The sequence below is a fragment of the Trichoplusia ni genome, chromosome 5 (genome assembly GCF_003590095.1).
Source record: "Trichoplusia ni isolate ovarian cell line Hi5 chromosome 5, tn1, whole genome shotgun sequence".
NCBI classification, from domain to species: Eukaryota; Metazoa; Arthropoda; class Insecta; order Lepidoptera; family Noctuidae; genus Trichoplusia; species Trichoplusia ni.
Window position 1 is genome coordinate 16,115,352 of NC_039482.1, and position 27,654 is coordinate 16,143,005.

At 37.8% G+C, this 27,654-nt stretch overlaps 1 protein-coding gene across 1 annotated transcript; it reads left to right on the forward strand.

Annotated features, from left to right (window-relative positions):
• The first annotated feature begins 1,863 nt into the window (after positions 1–1,863).
• Positions 1,864–27,120, forward strand: LOC113493750 (long-chain fatty acid transport protein 1-like). Its single transcript, XM_026871753.1, has 12 exons — positions 1,864–2,009; positions 15,155–15,407; positions 21,493–21,643; positions 22,807–23,044; positions 23,448–23,682; positions 24,043–24,244; positions 24,691–24,883; positions 25,171–25,249; positions 25,336–25,409; positions 25,698–25,893; positions 26,390–26,480; positions 26,759–27,120. Exons 2-12 carry the CDS (start codon positions 15,193–15,195, stop codon positions 27,068–27,070), a joined length of 1,986 nt encoding a protein of 661 aa, XP_026727554.1. The 5' UTR covers positions 1,864–2,009; positions 15,155–15,192; the 3' UTR covers positions 27,071–27,120.
• Positions 27,121–27,654: the final 534 nt, after the last annotated feature.

Genomic DNA, 27,654 nt, shown 5'->3' on the forward strand with positions numbered 1-27,654 from the left:
ATGGACAGGGCATTTAAAGCACAAAAAAAATGTATCCGAGCCATATGTGGTGCTGATTATTTAGATCATTGTAAGCCATTATTTCAAAGGTTAAAGATACTTCCACTTCCATGTCTTTATGTTTTTGAAATATAAATTAGACAAATTTGTATTTGCACTTCGTAAACTAAGACTCACAGCTAGTAAAGCAGCAGTCCTAAACGCATATCATGGATACATCTCGTCAGTGCTGCGCTACGGCCTAGTTATATGGGGCAATTCAGTAGATATGGACAGGGCATTTAAAGCACAAAAAAAATGTATCCGAGCCATATGTGGTGCTGATTATTTAGATCATTGTAAGCCATTATTTCAAAGGTTAAAGATACTTCCACTTCCATGTCTTTATGTTTTTGAAATTTGTTTATTTGTTAAGAAGCATTCACACCTCTTTCCTATAAATGAGCGTATTTCCAGAAGAGTCCGAGAAAGACGCCCAAACGAATTAGAGGTGCCAACTTAGAGACTTCAATTATACATATAGCCGTAACGCCCCTTGTATGGCAATAACAATTTTTAATAAGCTGCCAACCCAGATCAGACAGCTGCCTATAAATAAATTTAGACGTGCAATATTTACTTGGCTTTTAAATATGTGCTTCTATTCTGTTAAAGAATTCATAGATTATAAGTTTGATAAAAAATAGTTATTGTTAATTATTTCTAAATATAACTTTCGGAATAAGTATGTTAATATAGAAATTCTAAAGTAGTGTTTATTGTAAAATTATAATATTTCTACACCTGATACGGTAGTATATGTGAAACTATAATATAAAATTGAAACATCTGTAATACCATGTACTAAGAAATAAATGATTATTATTATTATTATAACGCTACACGACATAGCGGCATCTCTCTTTCACAAATGCAACAGACCTTGGTAGTGTGACTGATCGTGACTGGAACCCTGCAGGGGTTGTAGAAGGCTCTTAGCAATCTTAAGGGATAGCAGAGATTTAGTGAATATATAGCCAAGTGGTTGAAGTCATCACGCCAAACCCGTTGTGAACACGTGTTGCGGGTTCAAATCTCCGTGTGAGACAAGCGTTTGTATGATCTAGGAATGCTTGTCCTGAGGCTGATTGTCTTGATTGATCTCCCGCGATACAAGGAATAAATTGCGGGAAGGTTATAAAATATTTTTTGTGTATCAGAAAAAAAATCTAGACGTCACTTTCCTCAAGGGCCATAAAAACTTTTTGCTTCGTAACCCTTTTCTTTGGAAGGATGGGGCATCCTTATAACACCCGCAAGTTTGGGGGAGGCAGCCGCAAACTCTAACTGATAAATCCTGAACGGCCGTGCTCCGTTTCTTCAAGCAAACGTATCAGTAGACGCAACATCAGCTCCACTTAGGGGTTAAGGGACCCTGATTGAGTGTAGTGTTAAATGTTAACCTTTAATCATAAATAAACAAACATGAGACACAATGATACGCTTATCTTTATCGTTAACCGCTAGTGTGGTGCACGATAAAACGTTGATAACGTTATAACGTGGACCAGTTCTTATCACTGTTGAGCGATGACTTTATTTGTAATTGGTTGCATTGTACTAAGTGTACTTGAAGAACTCGAAAAAAATACATGTTATGACTTCTAGGGCTATTAGCTTTTATCGAGAGCACAGATCATAATTTATCTTAAAGTAATTGAAAGTCGTCTAAAACTCAATCAATTACTATCATATCATCCTTACTTTTACATTGCATACCTACAAAAACCAAGAAAAACTTCACCTTTAACACAAATAACACAACAACAAAACCAGTTAAATCAACTAGTTCCACTCGACTAGCTACATTTGATCTGCTATTATCTGGGAGCGCTTGCGCACATAACGCCACGACACTATTTACTCGCGGTTCATGGCCAGGCCAGTGCAGGAACGAACGCAGGCCGAGTCACACGTCCCTTCACATCGAATCAGTGTTTACAAGTGCAAGTTTTTATTTAATCGTTCGGGTAAGTTGATTGAACTTTTCATTGATGTTTTTGATACTTCTGTAATGTCTATCGTTGTGTTTTTGTTTTTTATTTTTAGAGAGATTATTGTGAAGGAATCTATTGCTTTTGTTTTATTACAGTAATGTTTTAAGTTAGGAGAGTAGTTGCTCCCGTAAAGTGCATGAGGATGTTAATAAATTGGTGAGATTATATTTGGCAGATTATTGTATGAGTACTTGGCCTATTCCTAATGATTGACATATAAGTTCTTTTATTCATCTCTACTAAATACTCACCTAGTGATTAAATCTGAAATTTATCTTATAAGTAATAGGAGAGATTTTTGCTTATCTCTGTTAGATAACAGCTCTTTGGTCCATCTTATGTTTGGGATTTGTGCAATAATATATTATTCTATTCATTTTTGCTACATATTCAGACACAAATCTGGTATCTGATTCCTAAACAGTAATGTTCCTAAAATTTCGAGATTTGTGCAATAAAATGTTTTTATATTTTTTCTGTTAAATATTCAGACACAAATCTGGAATCTATCTAATAAGTAATAAGAGAGATTTTCCCTTACATACATCTGGAATCATTTCTATGGTTCCCGACACTGTCCCTAATAATTTGGGATCGGCCCATTATGTGTTCTTCCGTTCAATACTACTAAGTACTCAATGATAGACGACCGGAATCCAATCTGGGATAATATACTCTTTACTCGATAGTCAATAGTTTCTCAGTCCTCTCCTCACTGACTTTTTCGCAACCATTTGCTGTTGGCGCAATATCTGTTAAATCCGAAATCTATGAAGTAACGAGAAAGAGTAGTTTCTCACTAAGTTTTTTGCAATTACCGGTTAGTTCTTAAAGACAACTACAGGTTTTCTTCCCCCGGCTAAGTTCTCAATCACTAACATCCTCTTCCAAATATTCCTCTAATCCATCATTTTTTTGTTCTTCTACCTTCTACCGTTATCTTCACGTCTCATCTCTCTCAACCGTCACGGTGTTGAAGCAGAGGAGATTGCTATTTTTTGTCTTTTACATGGAAAATTCTCTTTTCTCGTCATTAGTTCTGTTTATGAGGCGTTACATAAGCCAACTAAAATTAGGTCAAAACTTAATTAGGTTAAGCTAAAGCTTATGAATTGAAAGCACGCAAGGGCACAGCTAGTAAGCAATAGAGCGATGAAGATCCAAAGTCTAGTGTTTATTCTGCTATCGTAGTACCTACATACTTTTAATGCAGAATTGTTGAGACTTTAAAGGAGACTTCGACTCCTGTTTTTCTAATTGGAAATAATCGAATGACTCCTACCGCTTTGGGTTGAGAGGAAGTTAAAGTCAGTCTTCTATTCACCAAATCTATGTTCCATTTTGTGTATCGGCGCCGCGGTAAGCCTATCGGACAATATCTCTGTGTCTGAGACTCGTAAGTAGTTTCGAAACTTCTTCTCGACGTAGTGACTACCTTAATATACTTGATGTACCTACCTATTATATACAGAAAAGACTCAAGTATTCTATTTAAGCACTAACTAGATAAATACCTGTTATAAACCTTGTAGATAAAATACAATATACTATGTAGGAATATAGTATCGAAATATTAGCCTACGTTCACCTAAATATTCACACACATTATTATCCTCGTAATTAAATAAAATACAACTTCACACAGTTAACATTCCATAAAAACTTTTATTAGATTTGATAACACTATTATAATACGTAAATATTGTATTATGATAAAACGAGAAAAGTGTAACAAGATCCAACAGACAAACAATTAGATAGCATTGTACCAGATTACATATTTTCACATGTACCTTTGTAACCAATAAATAAATACAGGATTTGACGACTCTACCGAGTTTAGAAACGTATATAAAGTTTGATGATTTATTCTATTTACAGGATAAATTATTTCATTTTATTACAATAGTCTAAACGTATATTTTTACTCATAATAGGTAATCCTACTATCCTACTTAATATTATAAACGCGTAAGATTGTATTTATGGATCACGCAAAAACCACTGAGCGGAATTAGCCGAAACTTGATATACAGATAGTTTATAACCAGGTTTAATACATGGAATAGTTTTATCCCGATTTTATGTTCCCGTGGGATCCTTTTTTTTCGCTCATCGATTTGAAGCGGGCGAGCCCGCGGGCAACACCTAGTATTGTTAATAACGCCTGTTCCGTAACAGTTAATAAAATATCTGCTATCATGAATTTTATCTTATATTAGTTGTGTTATGAAGTTCGGGATTACTCGCGGAAAGATAATTGTAATAGATTCGACCCGTACCCGATAACATATGTAGGCGTTGTGATCAATATCCCGTACTTTTTATGTAAAGAGATTTTATATTTTATTGTTTTGGGTGGTATTTGCCATCACCAATACTGTATTGCTGAAATTTATTATTTTTAACTAGATATTTCTTAAAAAATACCTAATTTATTACAATATATTGACTTAATTTTACTTACAAAACAATTTATTGTTAACAAATTAATTCTTAATATGCTCAATTTAATCATATGTATAGTATTTGTCGAAATATTATTGCATCATTAACTACCTTTCTCGGCTCAGCGACCCGAAGTGAGTCTTGGCCTCCGACACGAGAACTCTCCATTCTGTGCGGTCCTGCGCTGTATCCTTCCAGATGTTGGCATGGATTTCACGTAGGTCCGCTTCCACCATATCCCGCCAGCAGTACCTGTTGCATCATTGCTATGGTAAAATGTGCTAGTAAAGCAATGCATGAATTTGAGTTTTGGAGCTGATGTAGGAAACGGGCTCCCTGGGATCATGATAGTTTGCATCGTTTTCCCTTGGTCTCAGGTACAAAAGAAAAGAGAAGCATTTCGGTGGTTCTAGCCAGTAAGAGATCGACATACCTCTTCGGGTTCCCTAGACCCTAGGGCGGAGAAACTCCAAGAGGATTTCCATGGATAAAGCGGAATTTTTAATATTTATGCGGTAATGCATATTCATAATATTTATGCTGTAGCTAATTTGGACAATACGAATACAATCCTTGAAATACGTGACTTGCATTAAGTGATAACATCACATACTGATACATCCATTTATCTTCGCTATCTGAACATGAGGATATCGGTCTTTATTAATATCAACTGAAGCGGTAACCAACACAGATTTGTTCTGAAAATCTAAATCAAATCTACCCTATGTGTAGATTGTACCAAATTTCAACCAAATCAGTTCAGTGGTTTACGAGTTAGAGTGTAACAAACATGTATGGATGGCCATACTCACAAACTTTTGTGTTTATAATGTTAGTATGATTCTCGGTTTCCACTACAAGTTGACCGTCCTTGTGCAAGGTTAAAGTGGCAACAAACACATGACCTCATGCCACCAGAGGGGGACGCTAGCTTCATGAGGTTATATCAATTGACAGATGTAGTAAAATAAAAATGCTTCTTCTAAAAAACATAAATTTGATATTTTAAATACATAATAAGGTTTAATATAGGTCATATAGGTCTCGTGGCTAAGCTATAACCGCATAAGTGATTCGATCACAGGTTAAGCTATGCTTGACGCGGTTGGTCCGTAGATGGGTGACCATCTTTGTCATAACGAGTTCCTCCGTGTTTCGGAAGGCACGTTAAATTGTGGGCCCCGGCTGTTATTCCTACATCTTTGACAGTCGTTACAGGTAGTCAGAAGCTTGAAAAAGTCTGACAGCCAGTCTAACCAAGGGGTGTCGTGTTGCCCAGGTAACTGGGTTGAGGAGGTCAGATAGGCAGTCGCTCCTTGTAAAACACTGGTACTTAGCTGAAACCGGTTGGACTGGTAGCCGACCCCAACATAGTTGGGAAAAGGCTAGGCCAATGATGAGGTCCTATTGAAAGTTAAAACAAGAGGACTCGGGTTCGAAACCGGGTCAAAAATGACCTCAGAAAGAATACTGGTTTATACCTTCAGAACATACTCTGGAGTTTGTTAGGCCGTTTCTCCTTCAAAGCCACAACACTTAGGGAGCGGTGAAGAGTGGGCGATACGGGGAGCTATCTGTATAAAAGAATAATTAATTAAAAAGTGCTTTTTAAAAAGTTTTTTATCTTGTTGTCATCGTACCTAATTTATATTATTTAACAGTATTTAATTAATGTCACTATTTACTATGTTTGCATTAGATAATTGAAATGTAAGTGGTTGAGCCGCAACGATAGTAAAGGTGCACCGTTCCGTTATGACAATCTATACTTACTTAATATATAAAGCTGAAGAGTTTGTTTGTTTGAACGCGCTAATCTCAGGAACTACTGGTAAAAATTGAAAAATTATTTTTGTGTTGAATAGACCATTCATCGAGGAAGGCTGTAGGCTATAAGCTATCACGCTGCGACTAATAGGAGCGAAGATACAATGGAAAATGTGAAAAAAAACAGGGCCGGTATAAATCATAACTTATATCTTCTACCCACGGGGACGAAGTCGCGGGCAACAGCTAGTCAGGCATAAGAAGCGTCAAAAATGTATTAAATAGAAGCGTTTTACCTACCAATAAAACGCATATTAATTTACTTACCTTATTCGAAGCTTATTTAATTGGAGATAGGCACTACGTTTCCCGCCTTCACATTTCTATATATATCTATCTCTTTCTACTACGTCACTTCCACTTGGCAGTGGTAGGGAGGTTCGCAAAGCGAGCCGCGCTATTTTGAATTCATTGAGTCCAATTACCAGGCAGAACTTGTTCATAAGCTTCGAATAAGGTAAGTAAATTAATATGCGTTTTATTGGTAGGTAAAACGCTTCTATTAATTTGACTTGACCGTTATTCGAAGCTTATTTAATTGAGACGTGTTTGTTATCGCCTGGTGGAAGTGATGAGGACGCCAATGTGATATGCAGGGTTAGGTACTAAGATGTGGTTGTTTTGCAATCTAATATGATGATGTAGGCTTTAAAATAAAGAAGGCATAAGTACATAATCAAGATATATATATTTCACGATCAAACAAAAGGCTATTTCAAGTGTATGAAATCAGGAATGTAATTACATAATTTCTAATCAACTGGATTAAACAATGCTGTCACAGATACACGGTTACCAGAGGGCTTAACCTCGCGTTTATAATATTTGCTAAAGGTATTTTGCGATCGCCAGTTACCCCTAGCAAGAATTTCCTCGAGGGGGTAATTATCGACCCAATTTTTTGAGGCAACAGCTGACCTAACACTCCCAGGCGTTGCCTTAATGCCGGCTTCTACTAATTGGGACTTGATCCAGCCCGCAATTAGAGTTTTCGATGCAGGTTTAGGTTTACCTCTAATGTTAACAAACAAATTATTACAATTTGCAGCATTTCTACGATTTTCAAGGAGCGAGATCGTACACTTAGCCCAGTGGACAGGGTCTAAGTTTTTATTAGCCTTATTAGAAAATAATCTCCAACCAGATTGTCTGTTATCTACTAAATCAGTCTTCGATCCAAACACCGGCCAAAAAACTAAAACATTATCTTGGCTACAATAATTATTAGAATCAACTCTAAGCAAAGTTAAATCGTGTATTCTTCTCCCGGAACATAGAAGCAGGAGAGCAGCTGTATGTCTCTGCACTTGAAAACTATTATTTTCATCTACGCGCTTACTCTCTAGGAAACTAGCTAGGTCGTCTATGTTCCACACCGGGGGCTTGACGCGGGGGATCAATTTTTGTAATGCTATGGACTTCAGGACATGTTTTACAAGGGTATTTGAACTTAATTGACCGGATGAATCTGGGTTGCAAAGGTTTGACACCACAGATTTGTGTAACAGGATGGAACTGTACGACAATTTATTAACTAAATGGAGGTCAGATAAATATCTAGCCGAATCGCTTGCTATTGGAGATGAGGGGTTGACCTGGTGCGTTTCACACCAAGCTAGCCATCTTTTCCAAGCAACGCCATAAACTTTACGTGTTGAGGGACGCCATGACTTCTCAAGGAGTTCTAATTGACTACTATTCCAGGACTTTAGCATCCCAGACCACCCCCACATTTCCACACTTCGAGAGTCATTTCGTGTACATTCGGTGGTGGTAGCCCTGTTGTCTTGTCGATCAGCACTTCGTCTAGGTGATGTATTGTGAATGGGGCTGCTAGGGCACGCGATTTGATGTCGGGTCGCCAAAAAACCCTCTCCCACCGTGGAACTACGACTAAGTACGTTCCCTGTGCTTGATTGAGATAACCTAAAACCTTGGGAATCAGAAAGGGTGGAGGAAACACCCACGCAAGATTGTAATTCCACATTTGGGAAAACGCATCGCAAAACAGGGCTTGGTCGTCGTTCTGGTCTAAAGACACGTAATTCGACACTACATGAGCCCGGTTGGATGCAAATAGGTCGATTAGTGGCACTCCCCATTTCGAGAATATTTTGTTCGTGCATTTTGCAGACAGATGCCACTCGGGAGTCATCCGCAATCTCGATAGATGATCTGCGTGGCCGTTGTATATACCCGGTATGTAAAAAACGTTCATGTGAATTTGATGTTGCTCTGTGATCTGGAAAACCTTGTAGGTTAAGTCCAGGAGAGGAGCTGATCTGGTACCGCCCTCGTGACGTAGGTATGCAACTACCGACCTGTTGTCGCTTTGAATTAAAACCGTCTTGTGTCTCAGGAGCTGACAATGATCTTCCAAAACTCTTAGGATTGCTATCATTTCCTTTTGGTTGCAATGAAGATCTTTCTCGGCTTCTGACCAGAGACCCGAGAGTGAGAGATTGTCCAGGCGAGCTCCCCAAGCGATATCCGATGCATCTGTTGTGAGAAAATGCAGAGGAGGTGGCATGTGTAGGGCCGACGGGTGTTGACAATTTCGGCGCCACCATATCAGGTTTTCTATGGCTGGGCGAGGTAAGGAATGTAATCTCCTGTGATCCGACTTCAATATTTTGTTCAAAAGGCTCTGAAGCTCTCGAAAATTGAGTCTTCCTTTCGGAACTGTGAAGCAGGCAAAATTGAGGAGACCGACGAGGCTTTGGAGCTCCTTGAGAGTTGTGCGCTCCTTCCACAGCAAATGATCGATTCTCGCCACAAGGCCAGGAATTTTGTCGTCGGGAAGGCGCTTGCGATTCGCCCATGGATCCCAATGGATTCCTAGAAAGACTAGGCTTTTCGACGGTGTGATGACCGACTTTTTGTAATTGATCAGCCAACCTAATGTCTCCAGTTTCGAGCAAGGTTTTGACATGATTCCGAAGCTGGTTCTCGTCTTGGTGAGCGATCAAGAAATCGTCGAGAAACACAATTATCCTCACACCTCGTTGCCTGAGTGTTTGGGCTATCCAATTTGTTAGCGCAGCAAAGGTCTTGGGCGCTGTGCTCAGACCAAAAGGTAAACAGGTCATTTCCAGTAATTCGTTGCGATAAATTAGACGCAGAAATCTTCTGTGGCTGCGAGCCACAGGAACATGAAAATATGCCTGAGAAAGGTCGATTTTGCATAGCCAGTCCTGCGGTTGTAGAAAATCCGGGATACGATACGCATTTATCAGTTTGAACCGATCTGTTTTGATGTATGCATTGAGCGCTTTCAAATTGAATATTGGTCGACTCGAGCCGTCGCCTTTGGGGACAAGAAACATCGGTGAAAGAAAGCTTGGGGAAACAGCCACTCGCTCCAGAATTCCCTGGTCTATCATTTTGTCCATGATAGATGTCATTTCGGCAGATTCTGGAATATTCAGGTTTTTTCCGACCACGCTCGGGTGAACAAGTGGTGGCTTCTGGCAAAAGGGTATGCGGTACGCAGTTATTATTTTTAGAATATAATTTGGTGCATTCATTTGTTCCCATTGGTCTCGAAACTGTAGGAGTCGGCCCGCTCTGAACGAGTCAATATTTACGTCGTTTGTTGTCGTTACTTCGCTGTGGAGGCGATGATGCGCGTCTTCGTCCGTACCTGGTCTGGTTATTTTGCCGAGCATTTGGTCGGCCTCGAAAGCTATTGCGATTATTCGGTGCGACCGAATTAAATTGACCAGCATGACTATGAGCATTCCAATCACCTTGCGGAGGTGGATTACCGCGACTGCAAACACCTTGCGAAGGTGGGTTATTGCCGTCACATTGCGAATGTGCGGTACTGTTTTGACAAGCCTGAGGCATGTGGGCAAATCCTTGCGAGGATTTATTATAAAGCTTTTGCCCCTGCGAGGGGCCACAACGCTTATTTGCATCCACCTGCGAGGTGGAAGACGTATTACCTTTTTGCAACGGCCAAAAGCATTTTCTTACTCCGCCAGATTTTTCTACAGCAGCAGTAAACTTTTCTGCGTTAAACAGGTTGGTGCACGTTGGAGGAATTTTCTTTAAGCTGGCCTTCGTCAAGGGGTCTTTTGCTTGTTTGGTGACACAGTCTCGTCGCATTTGGATGATCTCAGCACGATGTCCACAATAATCTGTAATAAGTCTGAGGAACACCTAATAAAATCCCCTGAGGAAAAAAGCTCATTAACTTTTTGAAAAAGAGTGTCATAATTTAGCGAGTCACTATTTCTCGCCCACTGTAACAGTTCTTGAAGGGTGCCTTGTAGACATTCCCTTTGTTTGAGCACACACATTGTCAAAGCTCCAAACGTCTTATCAGCATACACGAGGTGGCGAGGAGACTCGAATGCTTTAACTTCCTCGTTCATTTCAATGTCTGTGTAACCCGGCGAGTGATTGTATAATTTTTGTGTGTCAGAGTACCGAATTTCATGCCAGTCACTTTTATCTAAATGTTGCAAATCACATAACAACTTTAAATAATTATCTGGAGTCTTTGGCATTGAAGGCTCCTTCAACTTAGTTTCAAGAGATAAAGTAAATTCTTGATCACCACATGCACTGAAAATACTAGGTTGAACATCAAGCATTTGTTCGTAACGATTTTCGCTAATACCGTATAAGTGAGATGGCATCATAATCCAAATTAGTACTCACGCGTTGACCACTATCCTGGTTAGCCATCTGACGTCGAAGGTCACGTACTTCTTTAGCCAATTTCCGAACCTTACGTTCGGAACGTCGCTTGCGTTTGCCAGCCTTTTTCTTGTTGCGGCGACTTCGCTTTGGGTTGTCTCCGCTAGATGAGGAGCTGCTACCGGAACTCGAACTATTAGAACTTGAGCTACTAGAACTATTCGACCGAGGTCGCCGCTTCTGCGGCGATGAAGGCCCTGGAACAGCAGCACTAGCCACTCCATCGGTTTTATTATCCATTTTTTCCATAATTCAAATCGAAAGAATAAACTTTGTTCACTTTTAAACGTTACGACGTCAAACCGTTACGAATATTTTCACTCGAACTTTTTTAATTTTAAAATGTAGGTAGTAAAATATTATGTTAAGTGTCATACGACACGACCGATCGCGGCGGGAAAAGAGACGCCAATGAATTCAAAATAGCGCGGCTCGCTTTGCGAACCTCCCTACCACTGCCAAGTGGAAGTGACGTAGTAGAAAGAGATAGATATATATAGAAATGTGAAGGCGGGAAACGTAGTGCCTATCTCCAATTAAATAAGCTTCGAATAACGGTCAAGTCAAATTAATATGTAATAGGATGCGCAAAGGATATATAGCCATAGGTGCGCATGGCTTATGTAGGCATAGATTGATAGGGAACGACTGCGAAAATTTAATTTACTGAAGTCCTATTAACGTCTAAACAATCAAGACTTTATATATTAAGCCATAACTGTATATAAAATTAAAATGATAGATAAATAACGTTAATGATTACAAGTTTAGAGGTTAACCTAACGATTAAAATAAACGCGAATTCTAAACTTGTTTGTCAATGATAAAACTGTTTTGACTTAATAATATTCAAGAATATTTTTTATTTCGCTACATTTTTTTAATAGTTACGTTTATAATTAGGATTATGTTGTTTATGTTTTGTTTTATTAGATTTAGTATGGATATGTATACTTTACTTCTCTGTCGCATTAGGCTAAGATCCTGTAAAGATAGACGAGAGTGTGAAATCTATATATACTAATCTATACTCTATACTAATATATAAAGCATGAAGAGTTTGTTTGTTTGTTTGTTTGTTTGTTTGAACGCGCTAATCTCAGGAACTACTGGTTCGATTTGAAAAATTCTTTTTGTGTTATATAGACCATATATCAAGGAAGGCTATAGGCTATATAACATCACGTTGCGACTAATAGGAGCGAAGATACAATGGAAAATGTGGAAAAAACGGGGAAAATTCTAACCACGTGGACGAAGTCGCGGGCAACAGCTAGTATACTAATATATAAAGCTGAAGAGTTTGTTTGAACGCGCTAATCTCAGGAACTACTGGTCCAAATTGAAAAATTCTTTTTGTGTTGAATAGACCATTCATCGAGGAAGGCTTTAGGCTATAAACCATCACGCTGCGACTAATAGGAGCGAAGATACAAAGGAAAATGTGAAAAAAACAGGGCGGGTATAAATCATAACTTATATCTTCTACCCACGGGGACGAAGTCGCGGGCAACAGCTAGTAAATAAATAATTCAAATTATTGTGAAATTAAAATTAATGTTCTTATTTATAATATAAAACAATGTGTAATAAAACTATAAACGTATTTTTTCTGTTGGATCACAATTGCTAAACATGATATATTTAATTAATTCTTATTCCATTGGTATAAACTACAATATTTTGTTATATCGTTGACCTGTATTTTTCGAGTTAGTTTAACCTACGAAACTCACAAACAAAGAGACTATCAATTAGTAAAGTCATTTTCAAAATCGGTTCAGTAAATTCAGCTAACAGATAACTCTTGAACGTCACAAACTACGTCTTTATAATCTGTATTGTATATATTATGTATAAATAAGTCTAGTGTAAATGTCTGTCTTTGAATGATTTTTTATGCGTTTGCACGTCTCGGTCGCCCTGTATCGATAGAAGGTGAAACGAAATGCCAGTTTAGTTAGTATAAGTATAAAAATGAATATACTTAAATGTGTACGAATTTAAACAACATAATTAAAAGTAGCTCGTAAAAGTAATTATTTTTAAATTTGAATTTTATAAATTACTGTATTATAAGTGACTTTAATCGTCAATCTTTGTTTTTCACTCCGTTTTTTTTAAATGCAATTGTTTATTATTAAATGATTTAACGGTTGAGTTCGACTCGCGATCCCGCCGCGTCTGCTCATGATTAAGGACTCCGGTTGGGTCCGAAACTAGTCGGGCTACCCCGATAAATACGCGTGAGTAAACCGTTAAATCATTTAATAATGAATCAGTCTCACGATAGTTATTATGCAATTGTTTAAACAATGCTTAGGTGATATTAAGATATACAATTACTATATGTTTACCTATTTACATGCATGAGATAAGATTTAATTGTTTTGTCTTATTTAACATAATTCTAACGATTTTATTATGGAGATAATTTTCATAACTACAATTAAATCACATTATTCCCAAGATAAATTTGTTTTATGAATTACCCTATTGTATGTTGTTTTTTTATATAATTATTTGAAAAAATCGCTATAATAAACAAGAAAAAAATCTGCGATTTTCATAATTGTTTTAGGTATTTCTAATTTTGCAATGTTAGGTTTCTATGGCTACTCAAATTATTTGTTAAATTGCATAACTCTATTTTTAAAAGAGTTTTTTTTTGCCGATTTTGGAACCGCTCAACTAATATCAGTAAAGTATTGTTTCAAATTTGCTTGAGAAAATTATATTAATTTGTAATCAAAATTTTAATTTAATTTCGACTTTGAGTATAAATGAAATATCTATTGCAGAAACAAATAAAAAAAAAATCAGTAAATAAAAACTTTTTAGTAATTAAAATCGAAACATCTGTATCTGATTGAGTATAATATATACAATATATGCAACGGTGACGAGGCCGTACGAATTCTATGATTAAATTATAATTATATTATTAATAAAACAGCTAAACATGTGAATCAAGGTAACCTTAAAAGTGAAGAAATGTCTGTGATTACTTCTAACTACAAACTTATTGTTTAGCCAGTGCTGATGAGGCATTTTGTGCTAAGATGAATCATAGGGTTAAGGACTCCAGTTGATTCCGACAATAGTCAAGATATTCCCATAAATAATACAACAAACATCAATGCATCTCTTTTATCGGAGTTGTAAATAAGCCTATTGGCCTGCCTATCTGTAAAAATATTTAGGAGAAAAACAATAATGTCCTGACCCCTTTTCGCATAAGCGTGTGCGCCAACGCAGGTACACTCTCCGTTTCCTTACTCTCATAGCCTGATGCGAAGGTAATACGTCCGGAGAGAGATCAAACGCATTACCCATTTTACGTACCGTCTGAAACACGGGCACTGATAAGTCGGTGTGTGTCTAGTATTGGGATCGCAGCCGTGACCTTTGTCCTGGCAGTTATGCGGTCTTACGACTAGGGTATCACAGCTTAGTAGTGTCAAATTATAGAATTTGGCCCCTGGTCAAGGTCTTTATATAACCCCCATGATAGGCACACAAGATAATAAAAAGAATTTTAATCTTATAAGTACGAAAGGAGTGTAACAACAACAATAATCGGTTATTATTACATTCTATATCTAATCGGATACCATCCTTAAGTTATCAAATATGATGTATATGTTTTAAATTATTTGTCCTGATAATCTATATCTATACTTCTATACTTCTATATCTATACTAATCTATACTAATATATAAAGCTGAAGAGTTTGTTTGTTTGAACGCGCTAATCTCAGGAACTACTGGTCCAAATTGAAAAAATATTTTTGTGTTGAATAGACCATTCATCGAGGAAGGCTTTAGGCTATAAACCATCACGCTGCGACTAATAGGAGCGAAGGTACAATGGAAAATGTGAAAAAAGCAGGGCAGGCCTTAAAACTTATATCTTCTACCCACGGGGACGAAGTCGCGGGCAACAGCTAGTAGTAGTAATCAATATTTTCAGACCTCCGGATTCATTGCAAACTTTTTTTACCCCAATTGTTGTAGTAACTTGTTTGGTTTTGTGCATCTTAGCTATCATTTATGTGTAATGTTAATAGATGATGATGACAATGTGCAAAGAAAACTCGTCAACTAAAATTATCTTTTCTGCTTCATTCTAGACAAATAACTATGATCCACATCAAATAGAAGTACCAGGATGACAGGCAAGACAGGAGTTCGTTTTGAAGAGGCGGAGAAGAGGAAGGGCGTTCTCCTGACATCGATAGCCGTGTCCGGAGCTGCGCTGGGATGGCTGACCCGTGGCTCTCCTACTCTCATGGGTGCTGTCGCCCTGCTCACCACGTACTTCATGACGGGGGATAGATACCAATGGATTTATATCTGGAAGAAGACACATTACAGGGATTTTCTGTATGTATTTTCTTGCTATAACTATTTATCTAGGTTGGCTTTTTTTAGTGGTTTCTAAGTTCTATTATATTTTTTGTCAAAGAATACAGGGTGTAAGAAACACCGTACCACCAAAGTCGCATAATGACTTTAAAATAACGTGGTAATTAATATTAAAGAAGTCGCTACCGTCGGAGATTAATATTTATAGATTTAGTCATTTTTGAGCACGCAATGAATTGGTTACCGCGCGATCCTTACGCTCAGCGTACGTACTTACACGAACTGTAATGTGGTAGGAGGGCGACACTCGGCGACACGATCGAAACATTCGAAACGCGCGCGCATTTTATAAAAATGTTGTGATGTAACGAAAAACAATCACAAAAAAATACCAATCAATTTACACTATTCTGACTTCAATCTGTGTCTTGTGTATTATTAAATCAAACCTACTCTTACCTTAATCTCGCTCACTTCTAACCAGATAAGGTTCGAAAATTTCGAAATGTCCGCCATCTACGTGCACACAAATTTTGGCGCGGCGAAAAATCTGCTGCTGAACCCGGGGCAAAAAGTACCGCGTCCAGTAAATGTTCATCGCGAGACTTGCATTGCCACGTGCTTCGCCATAACACATTAGCATGTTGCCATTCTCCCGGGCGGTAAAATAACCTATCGAGCTACTAGGATCGTAATTTAAATAATACACACACAACACACGCACTTATATCACTTAACACAATAAAATTGTCTGCCTACACGATAATTAGTCCGCGAATTACCCGATTGCACATGCACATTCGATTAGCGTAAGGAACAAACTGAGTAAAAATAGGTACTATTTTGAAAAAAGCCGAACTTTCGGTTTTACCTTTGAGTAGTGTTGGACCTAGGTACCTATGATTCTTTATCGATAAATTACATGTGGTCGAAGTGAATATCGTAAAATTATTCTTGACAATAAAGTACTTAACTTACACCTTTAAAATTGATTAATCACAAAATGTACTTTTGTGTAAGAACATAATTGTTTTATGTGACTGGAATAATTATTCAGCAGTTTGTAGGAAAAAAAATGATAAAAATTTTTAGGCAGAAGTTTTTCATTAGAAGATGATGGATATTAGTAACAAAACAAACTTTAATTTTAGAAAAAATAAATTATTGTTTATAACAACATGTTTTAGAACTACAGAATTCTAAACAATAACAAACTGTTAATAATAAAAGGTTTTAATAAATTTCGTAGTACAATAAGTTGATAAACGCTGAGAAAGTGATTTTTTATTTTATAACATGGAACCCGTGTAACAAAAATCGATGTACTATTTTATCCAGTGTCACAGGTACGTCACTCGCCGATACCGCTGTAGGTGTTTGTCGGCGCGCTAGCGGTGCCTACAAAGCGCGCGGCTTTTTTTAAAGGAATAGTAGGCAGGATTACGAATAATGCGTGCGAGTGCGCGCGCAATAGTTGCGCTATCTCTTACGCTTGTCGCTCATGAGTATTGGTTCGGTTTTGACGTCACTTTCGGTTAGATTTGCAAGAGAGCGATGACCGACGAGTACCTTTACGAATCAGCTGATCGGGAGCAGTTTTTAGTGTTTCATTTACATTGCCTTTTTTTGTGAAAACGGCTTAATAATGATTTTGTTTATGAAAATATTATTGAAATACGTAGGAAAAATGATTTTATGACACATAAAATTAAAAAAACGCGAAAAAAAACTGCAATTTTCATGAAAAGACCGATGAAAAATTCCAACGCAGTGGGGTCTGGAATCATGTCTAGAACTCAGGTCCCACGGAAAAGTCACGGTGTTCCTTACACCCTGTATATTTAAAGAAATCCCCGAATTGGACCCCGTATAATTGGATTCGTGTTTTTTAATCCTACAGTTCAATCATTTGCATGAAAGAAAATAATTACCTAAATGAGGGAAAATTTGAAATTAGGGATGATATTCAAAAATACAAGTAAATTTTGAGTACTACCCCAAAGTTGTTGTTGCGTCATATTGCTAAGGATCAAGAATATGACTAGTTATTTAGTTTACAGACTAATGTTCTAAGCACATTGGTTTTATCAGGACGAATTATTTAACCACGCAGTTAACATAAATCATTTCGACCTAGCTAGAATAAGTTCATCCTGGAATCGCTGTTAATGTTTATCCAGACAGAAAAGTGACTAGTATTGCTACTAGGGTAACATCAGACACAACAGCTTATCAAATCGATGTATGTATGAGGTTTCTTATATTGGTTACCTGGATTACCTGCATGCCTACCGCCACGGTACCAGGGAGTATAGAAATGACTACTTGCTATCTTTCGTTACTTGTACAGTCTGCGAGACTGGTACCATGTCTGAATGTAAGACTAATTAAGTTGTGGAAGAGATATGCTCTGTTTTGATTCCACAACTACTACTTGCTTATATTCTCAGCTAGCGGAAGGCCCCTTAGAGAAAGTCAAATGCGGCAAATATTTGTGCTCTATCTTTTAGTAAGGAAGTCTGTGATACATTGTCCTCATTGGCTAATCCGTATGAAATTATATCCCTCGGTGTGCTTGTGGTTGGCAACTTCTTGACCGCAGAAAAGTTGACGATTATAGTAGATTAAATATCTTTCACATTTTTAAGTTCCGCAAGGTAGGTTAACAAAATCTTTACTTAATTAACGACTAAATAACGAATGCCTGTTTCGAGATCCTATTCCATTTTTACAAATAATGCCTTTTTAAACCCAGGTTAAGCAATGGAGCACGCAGTCATAATTTTGATAGGTACAAATGCAAAATTGTTTACTTTACAAACCCCACAGTCTCGAACGTCCAACTTACAAATAACCAGCTTTATTAAACTAAATCAAAAGAGACCCCTTAACAAAGTCACATTATTTATCCCTCACAGATCCCCTAGTCACTTAACGTTCACATTCACGACATGCCGGCCCAATTTCTCTCGCTGCACGCGCCAGCCCGCACGTTATCACCAGTACAAAGGTCAGGCCGGTGTCGCGTGTCTCCAATACTCTGACCATTCATTGTCCCCTGGTACTTGTGTACAGTATAAAGTCCACCATTCTTTGACATTCATATAGCAACAATACGGTTTTGTCTTTCATACTAGAACGTAAATATAAACACTGGTTATCCATCGATTATGGTATTTTCTTATGGCTATTACAATTCTTCAAAACATTACACTTAAGGCATGTATTCATTCACTCCGTGCGTTGTATTGTTAGGAAGGAATTTATATTTATAAATATAGGGGTGTTTTTTGCCTTGTTCATTTGCTAGCTATAAAAAAAAGTATATTTAGAGCTGAATGTAGTTCAATTTAACGTAATGCATACATATTTTCGAAAAAATTACAAGAAAGAAGGTTTAACTTCGTTCAGGGGTTGCTCGAACTCAAAATACTTTTCTAAACCAAAGTCAATGAATACACTAATGCAAAGTGAATACTAAGTAGTCCCTTCTTCTAGTTGTTCATAAAGTAGATAATGCAGAAAATCGGTACAGACTTGATTATAATCCGAATTTTAAACTAGGATATCCGTCATCTTTGTTGTGCGGGTTAACAGGCGGGAATATGTCGGATTTTTAGGGACTAAAAATACACGCCCCCTGCTACTGTCTAAACCAGAGTCAAGAGATAGATCTTGCATGCCCCGCACGACTCTTTCAAAAACCTAGGATACTTGTACAGGAACAAGAGACAGTAAGTAGAAAGTAATATTAATACCCACCTGGAAAGGAAAAACTCAACCAAAACTTCCAAACCCATAGTATTATCTACTTAACTACTTGGAGTAGATCCCCAGATATACCTTCATTTATTACTTGCTGTTGAACGCGACTTCGTCCCCGTGGATAGAAGATATAAGTTATGATTTATACCTGCCCTGTTTTTTTCACATTTTCCATTGTATCTTCGCTCCTATTAGTCGGAGCGTAATGGTATATAGCCTAAAGCCTTCCTCGATGAATGGTCTATTCAACACAAAAATAATTTTTCAATTTGGACCAGTAGATCCTGAGATTAGCGCGTTCAAACAAACAAACAAACAAAATCTTCAGCTTTACTTATTAGTATAGAATATAGATTTCTCCCAAAAGTTTAATAACGAGAGGCGCAAATGTAATTCTAACTGGTTAACGTGCTCGCTAGTACGTGGAACAAATACTTTACATGTGATGTTGACAAACAAACACTTTAAGATTACAACAGCATTCATGTTGCTCATCTTACATTCTAAATTCCTTTAGACGAGAATTTGTTCTTGTGTATTTTTTTTTTTGGATAATTAATTGTATCTTTTTTATTAAATAGAAGCTTACTCAAAGCTTAATATTTTTATTTTAAACTTGATTTTTTTTCATTTAATATTAAGAACTCAGTAATTACCATAGTTATTTAGTTCCAGTTGTCATAAATAAACAAAATTTAAATAAGTTGCGGTTGTCAAACTGAGAGAATTATTTGATCCCTATTACTTCCAAATTACTAGGCACACAAGTCGTAGCCAGTAATCTGAAACACCGGACGCAGTTGATAGCTCTCCATTGTGCGGTTACAAGGTGTCTGTAGCAATTGCCTGTTGGACCTTGGCCTCTCCTGATGTCCTAGTACGTACATAAACTGTTTACCGAGGGGCCGCCGACGGATGAACATTCCCGGGTGGTTGGTTCTGGTTTGTTACTTCTGAGGAAGGGGACATTGTGAAATAATATAATAATAATCCTTACAATGAATACTTCTGGAAACGTGCCCTTAGTACTGTTTACCGAATTACCGATAAACCAGTGCTTAATCCTGACAGAATAGTGTTATACTTTAATCAAATCGAAAGAGTTTGGTTCTCCGGAACCCAACACTACCGCCAGTTCGTACAGTGGTACGAGTTAGAACTGCGCTCGATCGACAGCTTAAGATGCTGCTAGCATTGGATCGCTACTCGATTTTGGTTTGGTATGATAGTACCATTTCAAAATCCAATTCGAGACTGAATCAATTTCAAACCAAAATGAAAAACAGTACAAAACTAGTAGGTAGTAGTTTCGAGAAACTGCTGCTCCCCAGCTTTTGACTAGGCCAGGAGGAAGAAAGCTCCCAATACACAATTTGCGTCATTAATCAATGCCCGTTTCCATGCATATAAAATAAATTACTCAAATGATGATGTTGTCAGAATACATCTTTGTTAAATCATAACCTGTTTTTACTTTTCAACTTATTTTCAAACAAGAAAAGAAACGTGCAAATAAATTAGTTCGGCCTAAATAACTAACATATATAAAGTACGCCGGATGTCCACTATTAGACCAGGAGCTCAGTAAGAAGTAGTGGCGAGAGGTGTCGCTTCACTCTTGCGACCAATGATTGAATGATTGGCCGCTCGAACATACGAGTGCGTTCGTCATCGAAGTGTTATGCAACTGGTTTATGATTGCCTAGTAGTTCGCATGTGGGAATATAGGATCACGTTCCTTTGTGGGGTGAGCAGGAATAGTGATAACATGTTGAATGGAATCAATTACGAGCATTGGTTGTTCAGTATGTTCACTAGACCGCTAAAAGTCAGATAAATGCATAGTATGTATCATACACAACACGCATGATGCATTAATTGTTCACGTTGCAATGTTATATAAAGAGCTGTAATGAACAGTTTGCACTTTACTCATTCGTTTAGCCTATAAGTACCATTTATTAGAAGGCACTGACATAATATTTGTATCCATATAGTTTTTAGAACTTTATCTAGACCACGGCTATACCATCCACAAATGCTTCTTTGGAGTCTTAGGTTTTGAATAATTTTAAAATTCCAGCGACTCAAGGATTTAACTACTTGGAGTACGATTCGTTTTTCTCTAAGAAATAAAAGTATTCTAGAATATTCTTAATGTGAGAAGATTCAGTGGGCCTTCTACCATGAACAACCTCTTAAAGCATGATGTAAATGTTGCATTGTGAAAGAGGGACACCGCTCTGCGCCATATAGTGCTACGTCTTACCTACAGCAAACGTCTTCGTTAAACAGAGGTAGCTTCAAGTAATGAATTTCCAACTGTCCGTTATTTCAGAGGTCTCCGCGTGCTCCTGTACACCATCTTCAGGATATGGCTGTGGGAGAGGCAGGGCAAGACAGTGGTGGCGCGCTGGAGCGACGTCGCCAAGATGAACCCCGACAAGAAAGCCTTCATCATGGACGACAGGGCACTTACTTTCCGAGAGGTAGGATCACATTTACATATGCATTCAGCAAATTGTCTCAGTTTTGTTGAAGTTTACGCCAAGTTAAAAGTTGTTGTTAATAAATGTTGAGTGAGTACTCTTGAGAGAAATATAGAGTCTGTATCTCTGTGCATGTGACTTGAATGTTTGTGAAACCCCCGCAACACAAGGATTGAATAACTTAATTCAGTTCTTAAAAGAAGGACAAGCAATCATTTAAGAACGTCATTTTGTAAACGTTACAATAATGACTCTATAACAGTTGCACGGTTCCAAAGTGTCATTCTTATGGACACGTATCACTGTTAAAGAGACTTAACTTACTTCACGTAATATTTGATGTAAAAGGCATTGATGATGCTTAACTGTTAAGTGTTTGAAAGCATAATTATAATTAACGTTTGTTAATTAATTTATTAATTAATTAGGTTATGAAAATAAAAACATAGCCACGTGCTGGAAAAAAACGTATATTGATAAATATAATATCTACTAAATTAACTACCGAAAAAAAACATAAAAGGCGTGATATTTTAAACAGTAACTATAAATTATAGTTATAGTATAATATATAAAAAAAAAACAAAAACAAGTGCAATGATGGCTCTTCCAGTGGGCAGTGCTATCATCCGTACTGTGAGTTGCACACAATGATAATTAATTAATTAAATCTGTAGATAACAAACAAATCAAACATAAACACGATAACGATAATATTGTTTTCGAACAATGAAATAAAATGGATTTCAAATAAAATACTTCTGGCCAATAAGTGTTGAAAAATTTTATAGGACCAGTTCTGAGGTAACAACCAATATAGACGAATTGGGAACCTCATCCCTATTAAAATGGGTTGAAAATAATAATATAGCTTAAGTACTTATAATACTTGACTATAGGTGTTTTAATTTTTTCCTATGAGTTGTTATGTTTTCTATGGGTATTAAAATCAAAGTAGCCAAATAGTTGACACTCACGCGTATTTACCAAGAGTATCCGACTAGTTACGGACCCAACCGGAGTCCCTAATCATCAGCTGACGCGGCTGGATCGCTAGTCGAACTGACATCATTTAATAATGAATCAGTCTCACGATAGTGAAAAAGGAAGCATCATTTTTGTCAAAGTTTTTTTATTCGAAAACCTATTCTTCTTCATTGCAGGGTGATGAATTTAGCAACCGCATTTCGTGGTACTTCAAACGTCAGGGCTACAAACCAGGCGAGGTGATAGCGCTGTTCATGGAGACTCAGCCAGAGTATGTGTTCCTGTGGCTCGGTCTGGCTAAGATCAGGGTCACCACTGCTCTGATCAATACCAACTTGAGGGGGGCCCAGCTGATCCATTGTCTGAGGATAGCTGGGTGCAAGGCTGTTGTGTTTGGAGATGAAATGACTGCTGGTTAGTTTACTATTCATTTTTAAACTATTTTGAAATAATATCAGTACATACCTTTATTTGAATGACAATCCATATCTGTCTGTCCTCTTCTAGAATATTGGTTTAAGCGAGATTGATATATTTCATCAACTGGAAAGGCAAAATGTGCCTGAAATTCAAATTTCGCCAAACCCACGGTGCTAGACGTGTCGCGGGTTCGATCCCCTCGTAGGACAATAGTTTGTGTGATCCACAAATGCTTGTTCTGAGTCTGGGCGTCTTTGCGCATGTGAATTTTATGTTTGTGGAATCCCCCGCGACACAAGGATTGAACTCTTTAGTGCAGGAGTCATTTTTTAAGAACGAGAAAGCAATTTATTCCCTTCAAAACTATGTATTAAACCCCTCTATGCTTCTTTACCAGCCATAAAAGAGATACAACACGAGATCCCGGACATCCCCCTCTTCCAATACAACTCCCCGGACAGACCTTCCTCTCCCGTACTACAAGACACGGCACCTTTGGCCGCTGAGCTGCGGGAGATGTCGCACGAACCGGTGGTCGACTGCGGACAGGCAAAGCCGAGGGACACGCTACTGTATATCTATACTAGCGGTACCACAGGCTTCCCGAAGGCTGCTATTATTACTAATATAAGGTAAATGCAAACAAACAACATCATGAAAGTAGAGTTGTATAGGTAAAATTGAATAATAGGTCCAAAAACACTGCCCTGAAGTATTCTTATCTAAATTATGTCAATGAGAATAAATTCTTACTCGTGAGTCCGTGAGATTTTTTTTCATCTAGTATTGTTTTTTTATGCTTAATTACAAATTGGGAAGGACCTGTACCCAGCTTTGAAAATTCGCGTAATTAAATTACCAGCTGATAATTTAACTATGGGATTTTTATAGCTATGTTTATCATAGAATAATAATTTAATTAATCGAGTAGAAGAAAGTAGATTAGGCAATGATGATGTGTGCTTTGGTTATAATATGTATACTTTTCTCAGGTACCTACTGATTCCACTAGGAGTGCAGAGAGCAGCGCAGCTTTCAACTGCAGATATTGTGTACGACCCCCTACCACTGCACCACACGGCCGGAGGGGTACTAGGAGCAGGGTTAGCTGTCGTGTCAGGATGTACCGTGGTACTGAGGAAGAAGTTCTCTGCTTCTAACTACTGGAGCGATGCCGCGAAGTATGGTTGTACTGTAAGTAATTCTTCCCAAGAAGTTACTATTTATGTTTGTATATTTGCTCACTGATTATGTCAAGTACGAGGCCGCTAAAAATTCGTATGCTGCGCCATTAAACAATAAAACTTATCCGATAAGACGAACCAGTAAACAAATGTCAAAAATAATATTTCTACCAATAAACCGGCCTGTTGATCTGACAGCTATACCGGAGATCATGGTTTCGTTTTCCAACCAGAACTAATGTTTTTCTGATGCACAATCACTTGTTCTGTTTCTGGGTGTAATTTATCTATAATATGGATGTACATAATGTTTAGAAATATTTAAGTATGCTTATCAGTTGTCCAGTACTTAAAATAGAAGCTTTGCATAGTTTGAGACTAGTTGGCGTTGTTTGAAAGTGGTGGAAAAAAGAACTCATCGACAAAAATACATTAACCCTAAAAATATTTGAACAGGCAACTCAGTACATCGGTGAGATCTGCCGCTACCTCCTCGCTGTGCCCCCCGGACCCAACGACCGCGCCCACAAGGTCAACGTCATCATCGGCAACGGACTAAGGCCGCAGATCTGGCCGGAGTTCGTGCAGAGGTTCGGCATCAAACGGGTCTTGGAGTTCTATGGAGCCACTGAAGGGAATAGCAATTTGGGTATGTGTGAATTAATATGGTTGAAATATTACGGAAGATGTGATGAAGTCCCCTTAAAAGTGAGGAATTATATCTACGATCGACGTAATGTTGGTATGAAAATGCACCTTAAGTACTCAGCTTTAAGGTGTTTTATTTTTTTAGCCTTTTTTGCTTCTGCGAACTTTATGTTCAACATGTTAGTAAATACTATAAAGATACTTTAAATTGCCTATGGGTATTAAAATCAACCTAGCCAGCAGCAGCAGCAAGCTAGCCATTTCTTATGATTTGCTTCTCTTTTCCAGTGAATTTGGACTCGAAAGTGGGCGCCATCGGTTTCCTGAGCAGAATATTTTCTACGATATACCCACTCACTTTAGTCAAGTGAGTACAATCTTGTATACAGGATTTTAAGATATATCTTGTTGTAGTAAGTATAGTGTTTATTATAAACTAATCTTGTGTTTCAGGTGTGACGAAATAACTGGAGAAATTCTAAGAGACGGCAATGGAAGATGCATTACTTGTGGCCCTCATGAACCTGGTAGGTTTTGAAAAATATCACTTATTAATGATATCATATTTTGCATGCAATATTAATCTTACTGGCCTGATTCGTTAGATCAGCTGTCAGAATTATAATTAGTAATGAAAGTAGAGGTAACGATCAATATAATATCAATGGGACCAACGGCTTATAATGTTTTCGGCCTTAAGAAGTGGTTTATATGTTCACTTACATATAGGCACCAGTTGATGTACTTCCCCTGGCTAGCACAACTTACCTAATTACTTAAATAAATCACTTTACTATAACCATCCTCTATTTCAGGTCTATTACTGGGTAAAATCGACGCCAAGAAAGCGATCCTAACATTCGCGGGGTACGCCGACAAGACTGCGTCCGAGAAGAAGATGGTGCGCAACGTGAGGGCGGAGGGAGACTGCTATTTCAACACCGGGGATGTGTTGGTCATGGACCATTACGGGTACTTCTACTTCAAAGATCGTACTGGGGATACGTTTAGGTAAGATACTTCTTCTAAATGTATCTATACAAGCTTATATGTCGAGACAGAAGTAGTATAAAAGAGGTGTAGGGAAAATATATTATTTCTTTCCCTCCATTACAAGTGAGAGAAGAGGAATGCTGTGAAGGAGAAAAGAAGTGAGCGACTGAGTAGACGTAAATTAGAGCTAAAGTATGATGCAGCATTCGTGTAGCCTAGAAAACATTTTTAAATGGTATTTACAATAGTATTCTATAAAGAACTTCCACACAACGTGTTTTGGAATGTTCAAAATAGTACCTTAATCATAACTCGGACAAGTCACATAGATACTTTTTTGTTTTGCTTAAAAAAAAACGACTCCCGCAGTAAGGAACTTACTGTTGTAGACCTGCTTGTCCTACGCGGGGTTCGAACCCACGACACGACGCGCCCAGTGGGTTTGGCTTGGTGACCTCAACCGTGCAGTAGATATATAAATGCGTTTCTAATGATCATGTAATTCTGTATGTAGATGGCGTGGAGAGAATGTCTCCACAGCAGAGGTGGAAGGTGTGATCAGCACTCTGATAGGACTCAAGGACGCTGTGGTGTATGGAGTCAAGGTAAGAGTCTTACCTTTAACATATTTCGCTTGAACGTAGATCGTGCACGAGTTTGGAGTAAATAGTTGTATGCGGTTGTAGTTGCAGTAATAAAACATTTTTAATTGTTCAGCCTAAGGTCCAACAGAAGATCTAAAACAGGTTATTAAGAAAAAGGTTACATATTAAAAAAAAAAAAACTTTTTTTCTAGCTTCTGTGGTCCAGTATTCTCTCGTCTATTTTTTATGATGAAATCAGCATTCCCTGTAGTCATCTCATAATTAACTAACTTCCACAGATCCCACACGTAGAAGGAAAAGCCGGTATGGCGGCAATCGCAGACCCGGAGAAGACTCTAGACCTCACTTCGTTAGCAAAAGGACTTCGATCCTCTTTGCCAGCATACGCCCGTCCTCTGTTCATCAGAATCCTTCCAGAATCTCCTCTGACCGCAACTTTCAAACTCAAAAAGAAGGAACTCATGGAAGAAGGTTTTAATCTAGAAAATATAAAGGAACCCATGTATTTCCTGGATCAGAAGACCGGGGAATATGTTCCGCTGACTCAAAAGCTATATGATGATATAATGCAGGACGTCGTGAGGCTGTGATAGCTTGCCAAAGATTGGAATTTGTAAGAAATGTATATTTAGAGCCAAAAGATTTATTAAAACCCTAAGACGTACACAACCATTATGCAAAAACGATACGTAGGTGATATGCAAAAATGCCCAATTATCTCTACATGACAAAAACAGTTAAGGGCGATATTTGCAAGGCATCTGTTATACTTAGTTCTCGCTCGTTGCAGGCGCAATGCCTGCAACGAGCGAGAACACACAACTCACAAAAGTAGTCTACAGTACGTCACCACATTTTTTTTTGCAAAATCAGCCTTACGTGCATTTATTAAAGTTGTTTTTACCACGTTATTGTGTGGACATTTGTGTAGTAGTTTTTGATATATCGAGTTTGCATCTAGGACTTTTATATAGCATTGGCTCAGGCCGTAGACAAGAACGATCATTTGCTAAGTATTTTCTGAACTGTTTGTTTGTCTCTATATTTTACTAGAGAATGATAGAGACAGCATGACGAAGATATCTTGCTGAGTTTTGCTCTTGAACAGCTGTTAGTGTTTTAAGGATTTATTTAACAGGTTGTCTGTGTATATTTTGGTCCTAATTCTAGAATA

Coding starts and splice junctions, on each gene's coding strand:
- LOC113493750 (XM_026871753.1), top strand. CDS start 15,193: ATGACAGGCAAGACAGGAGTTCGTTTTGAAGAGGCGGAGAAGAGGAAG. Junction 24,884..25,170: donor TGAAGGGAATAGCAATTTGG/GTATGTGTGAAT, acceptor TCTCTTTTCCAG/TGAATTTGGACTCGAAAGTG. Junction 26,481..26,758: donor CTGTGGTGTATGGAGTCAAG/GTAAGAGTCTTA, acceptor TAACTTCCACAG/ATCCCACACGTAGAAGGAAA.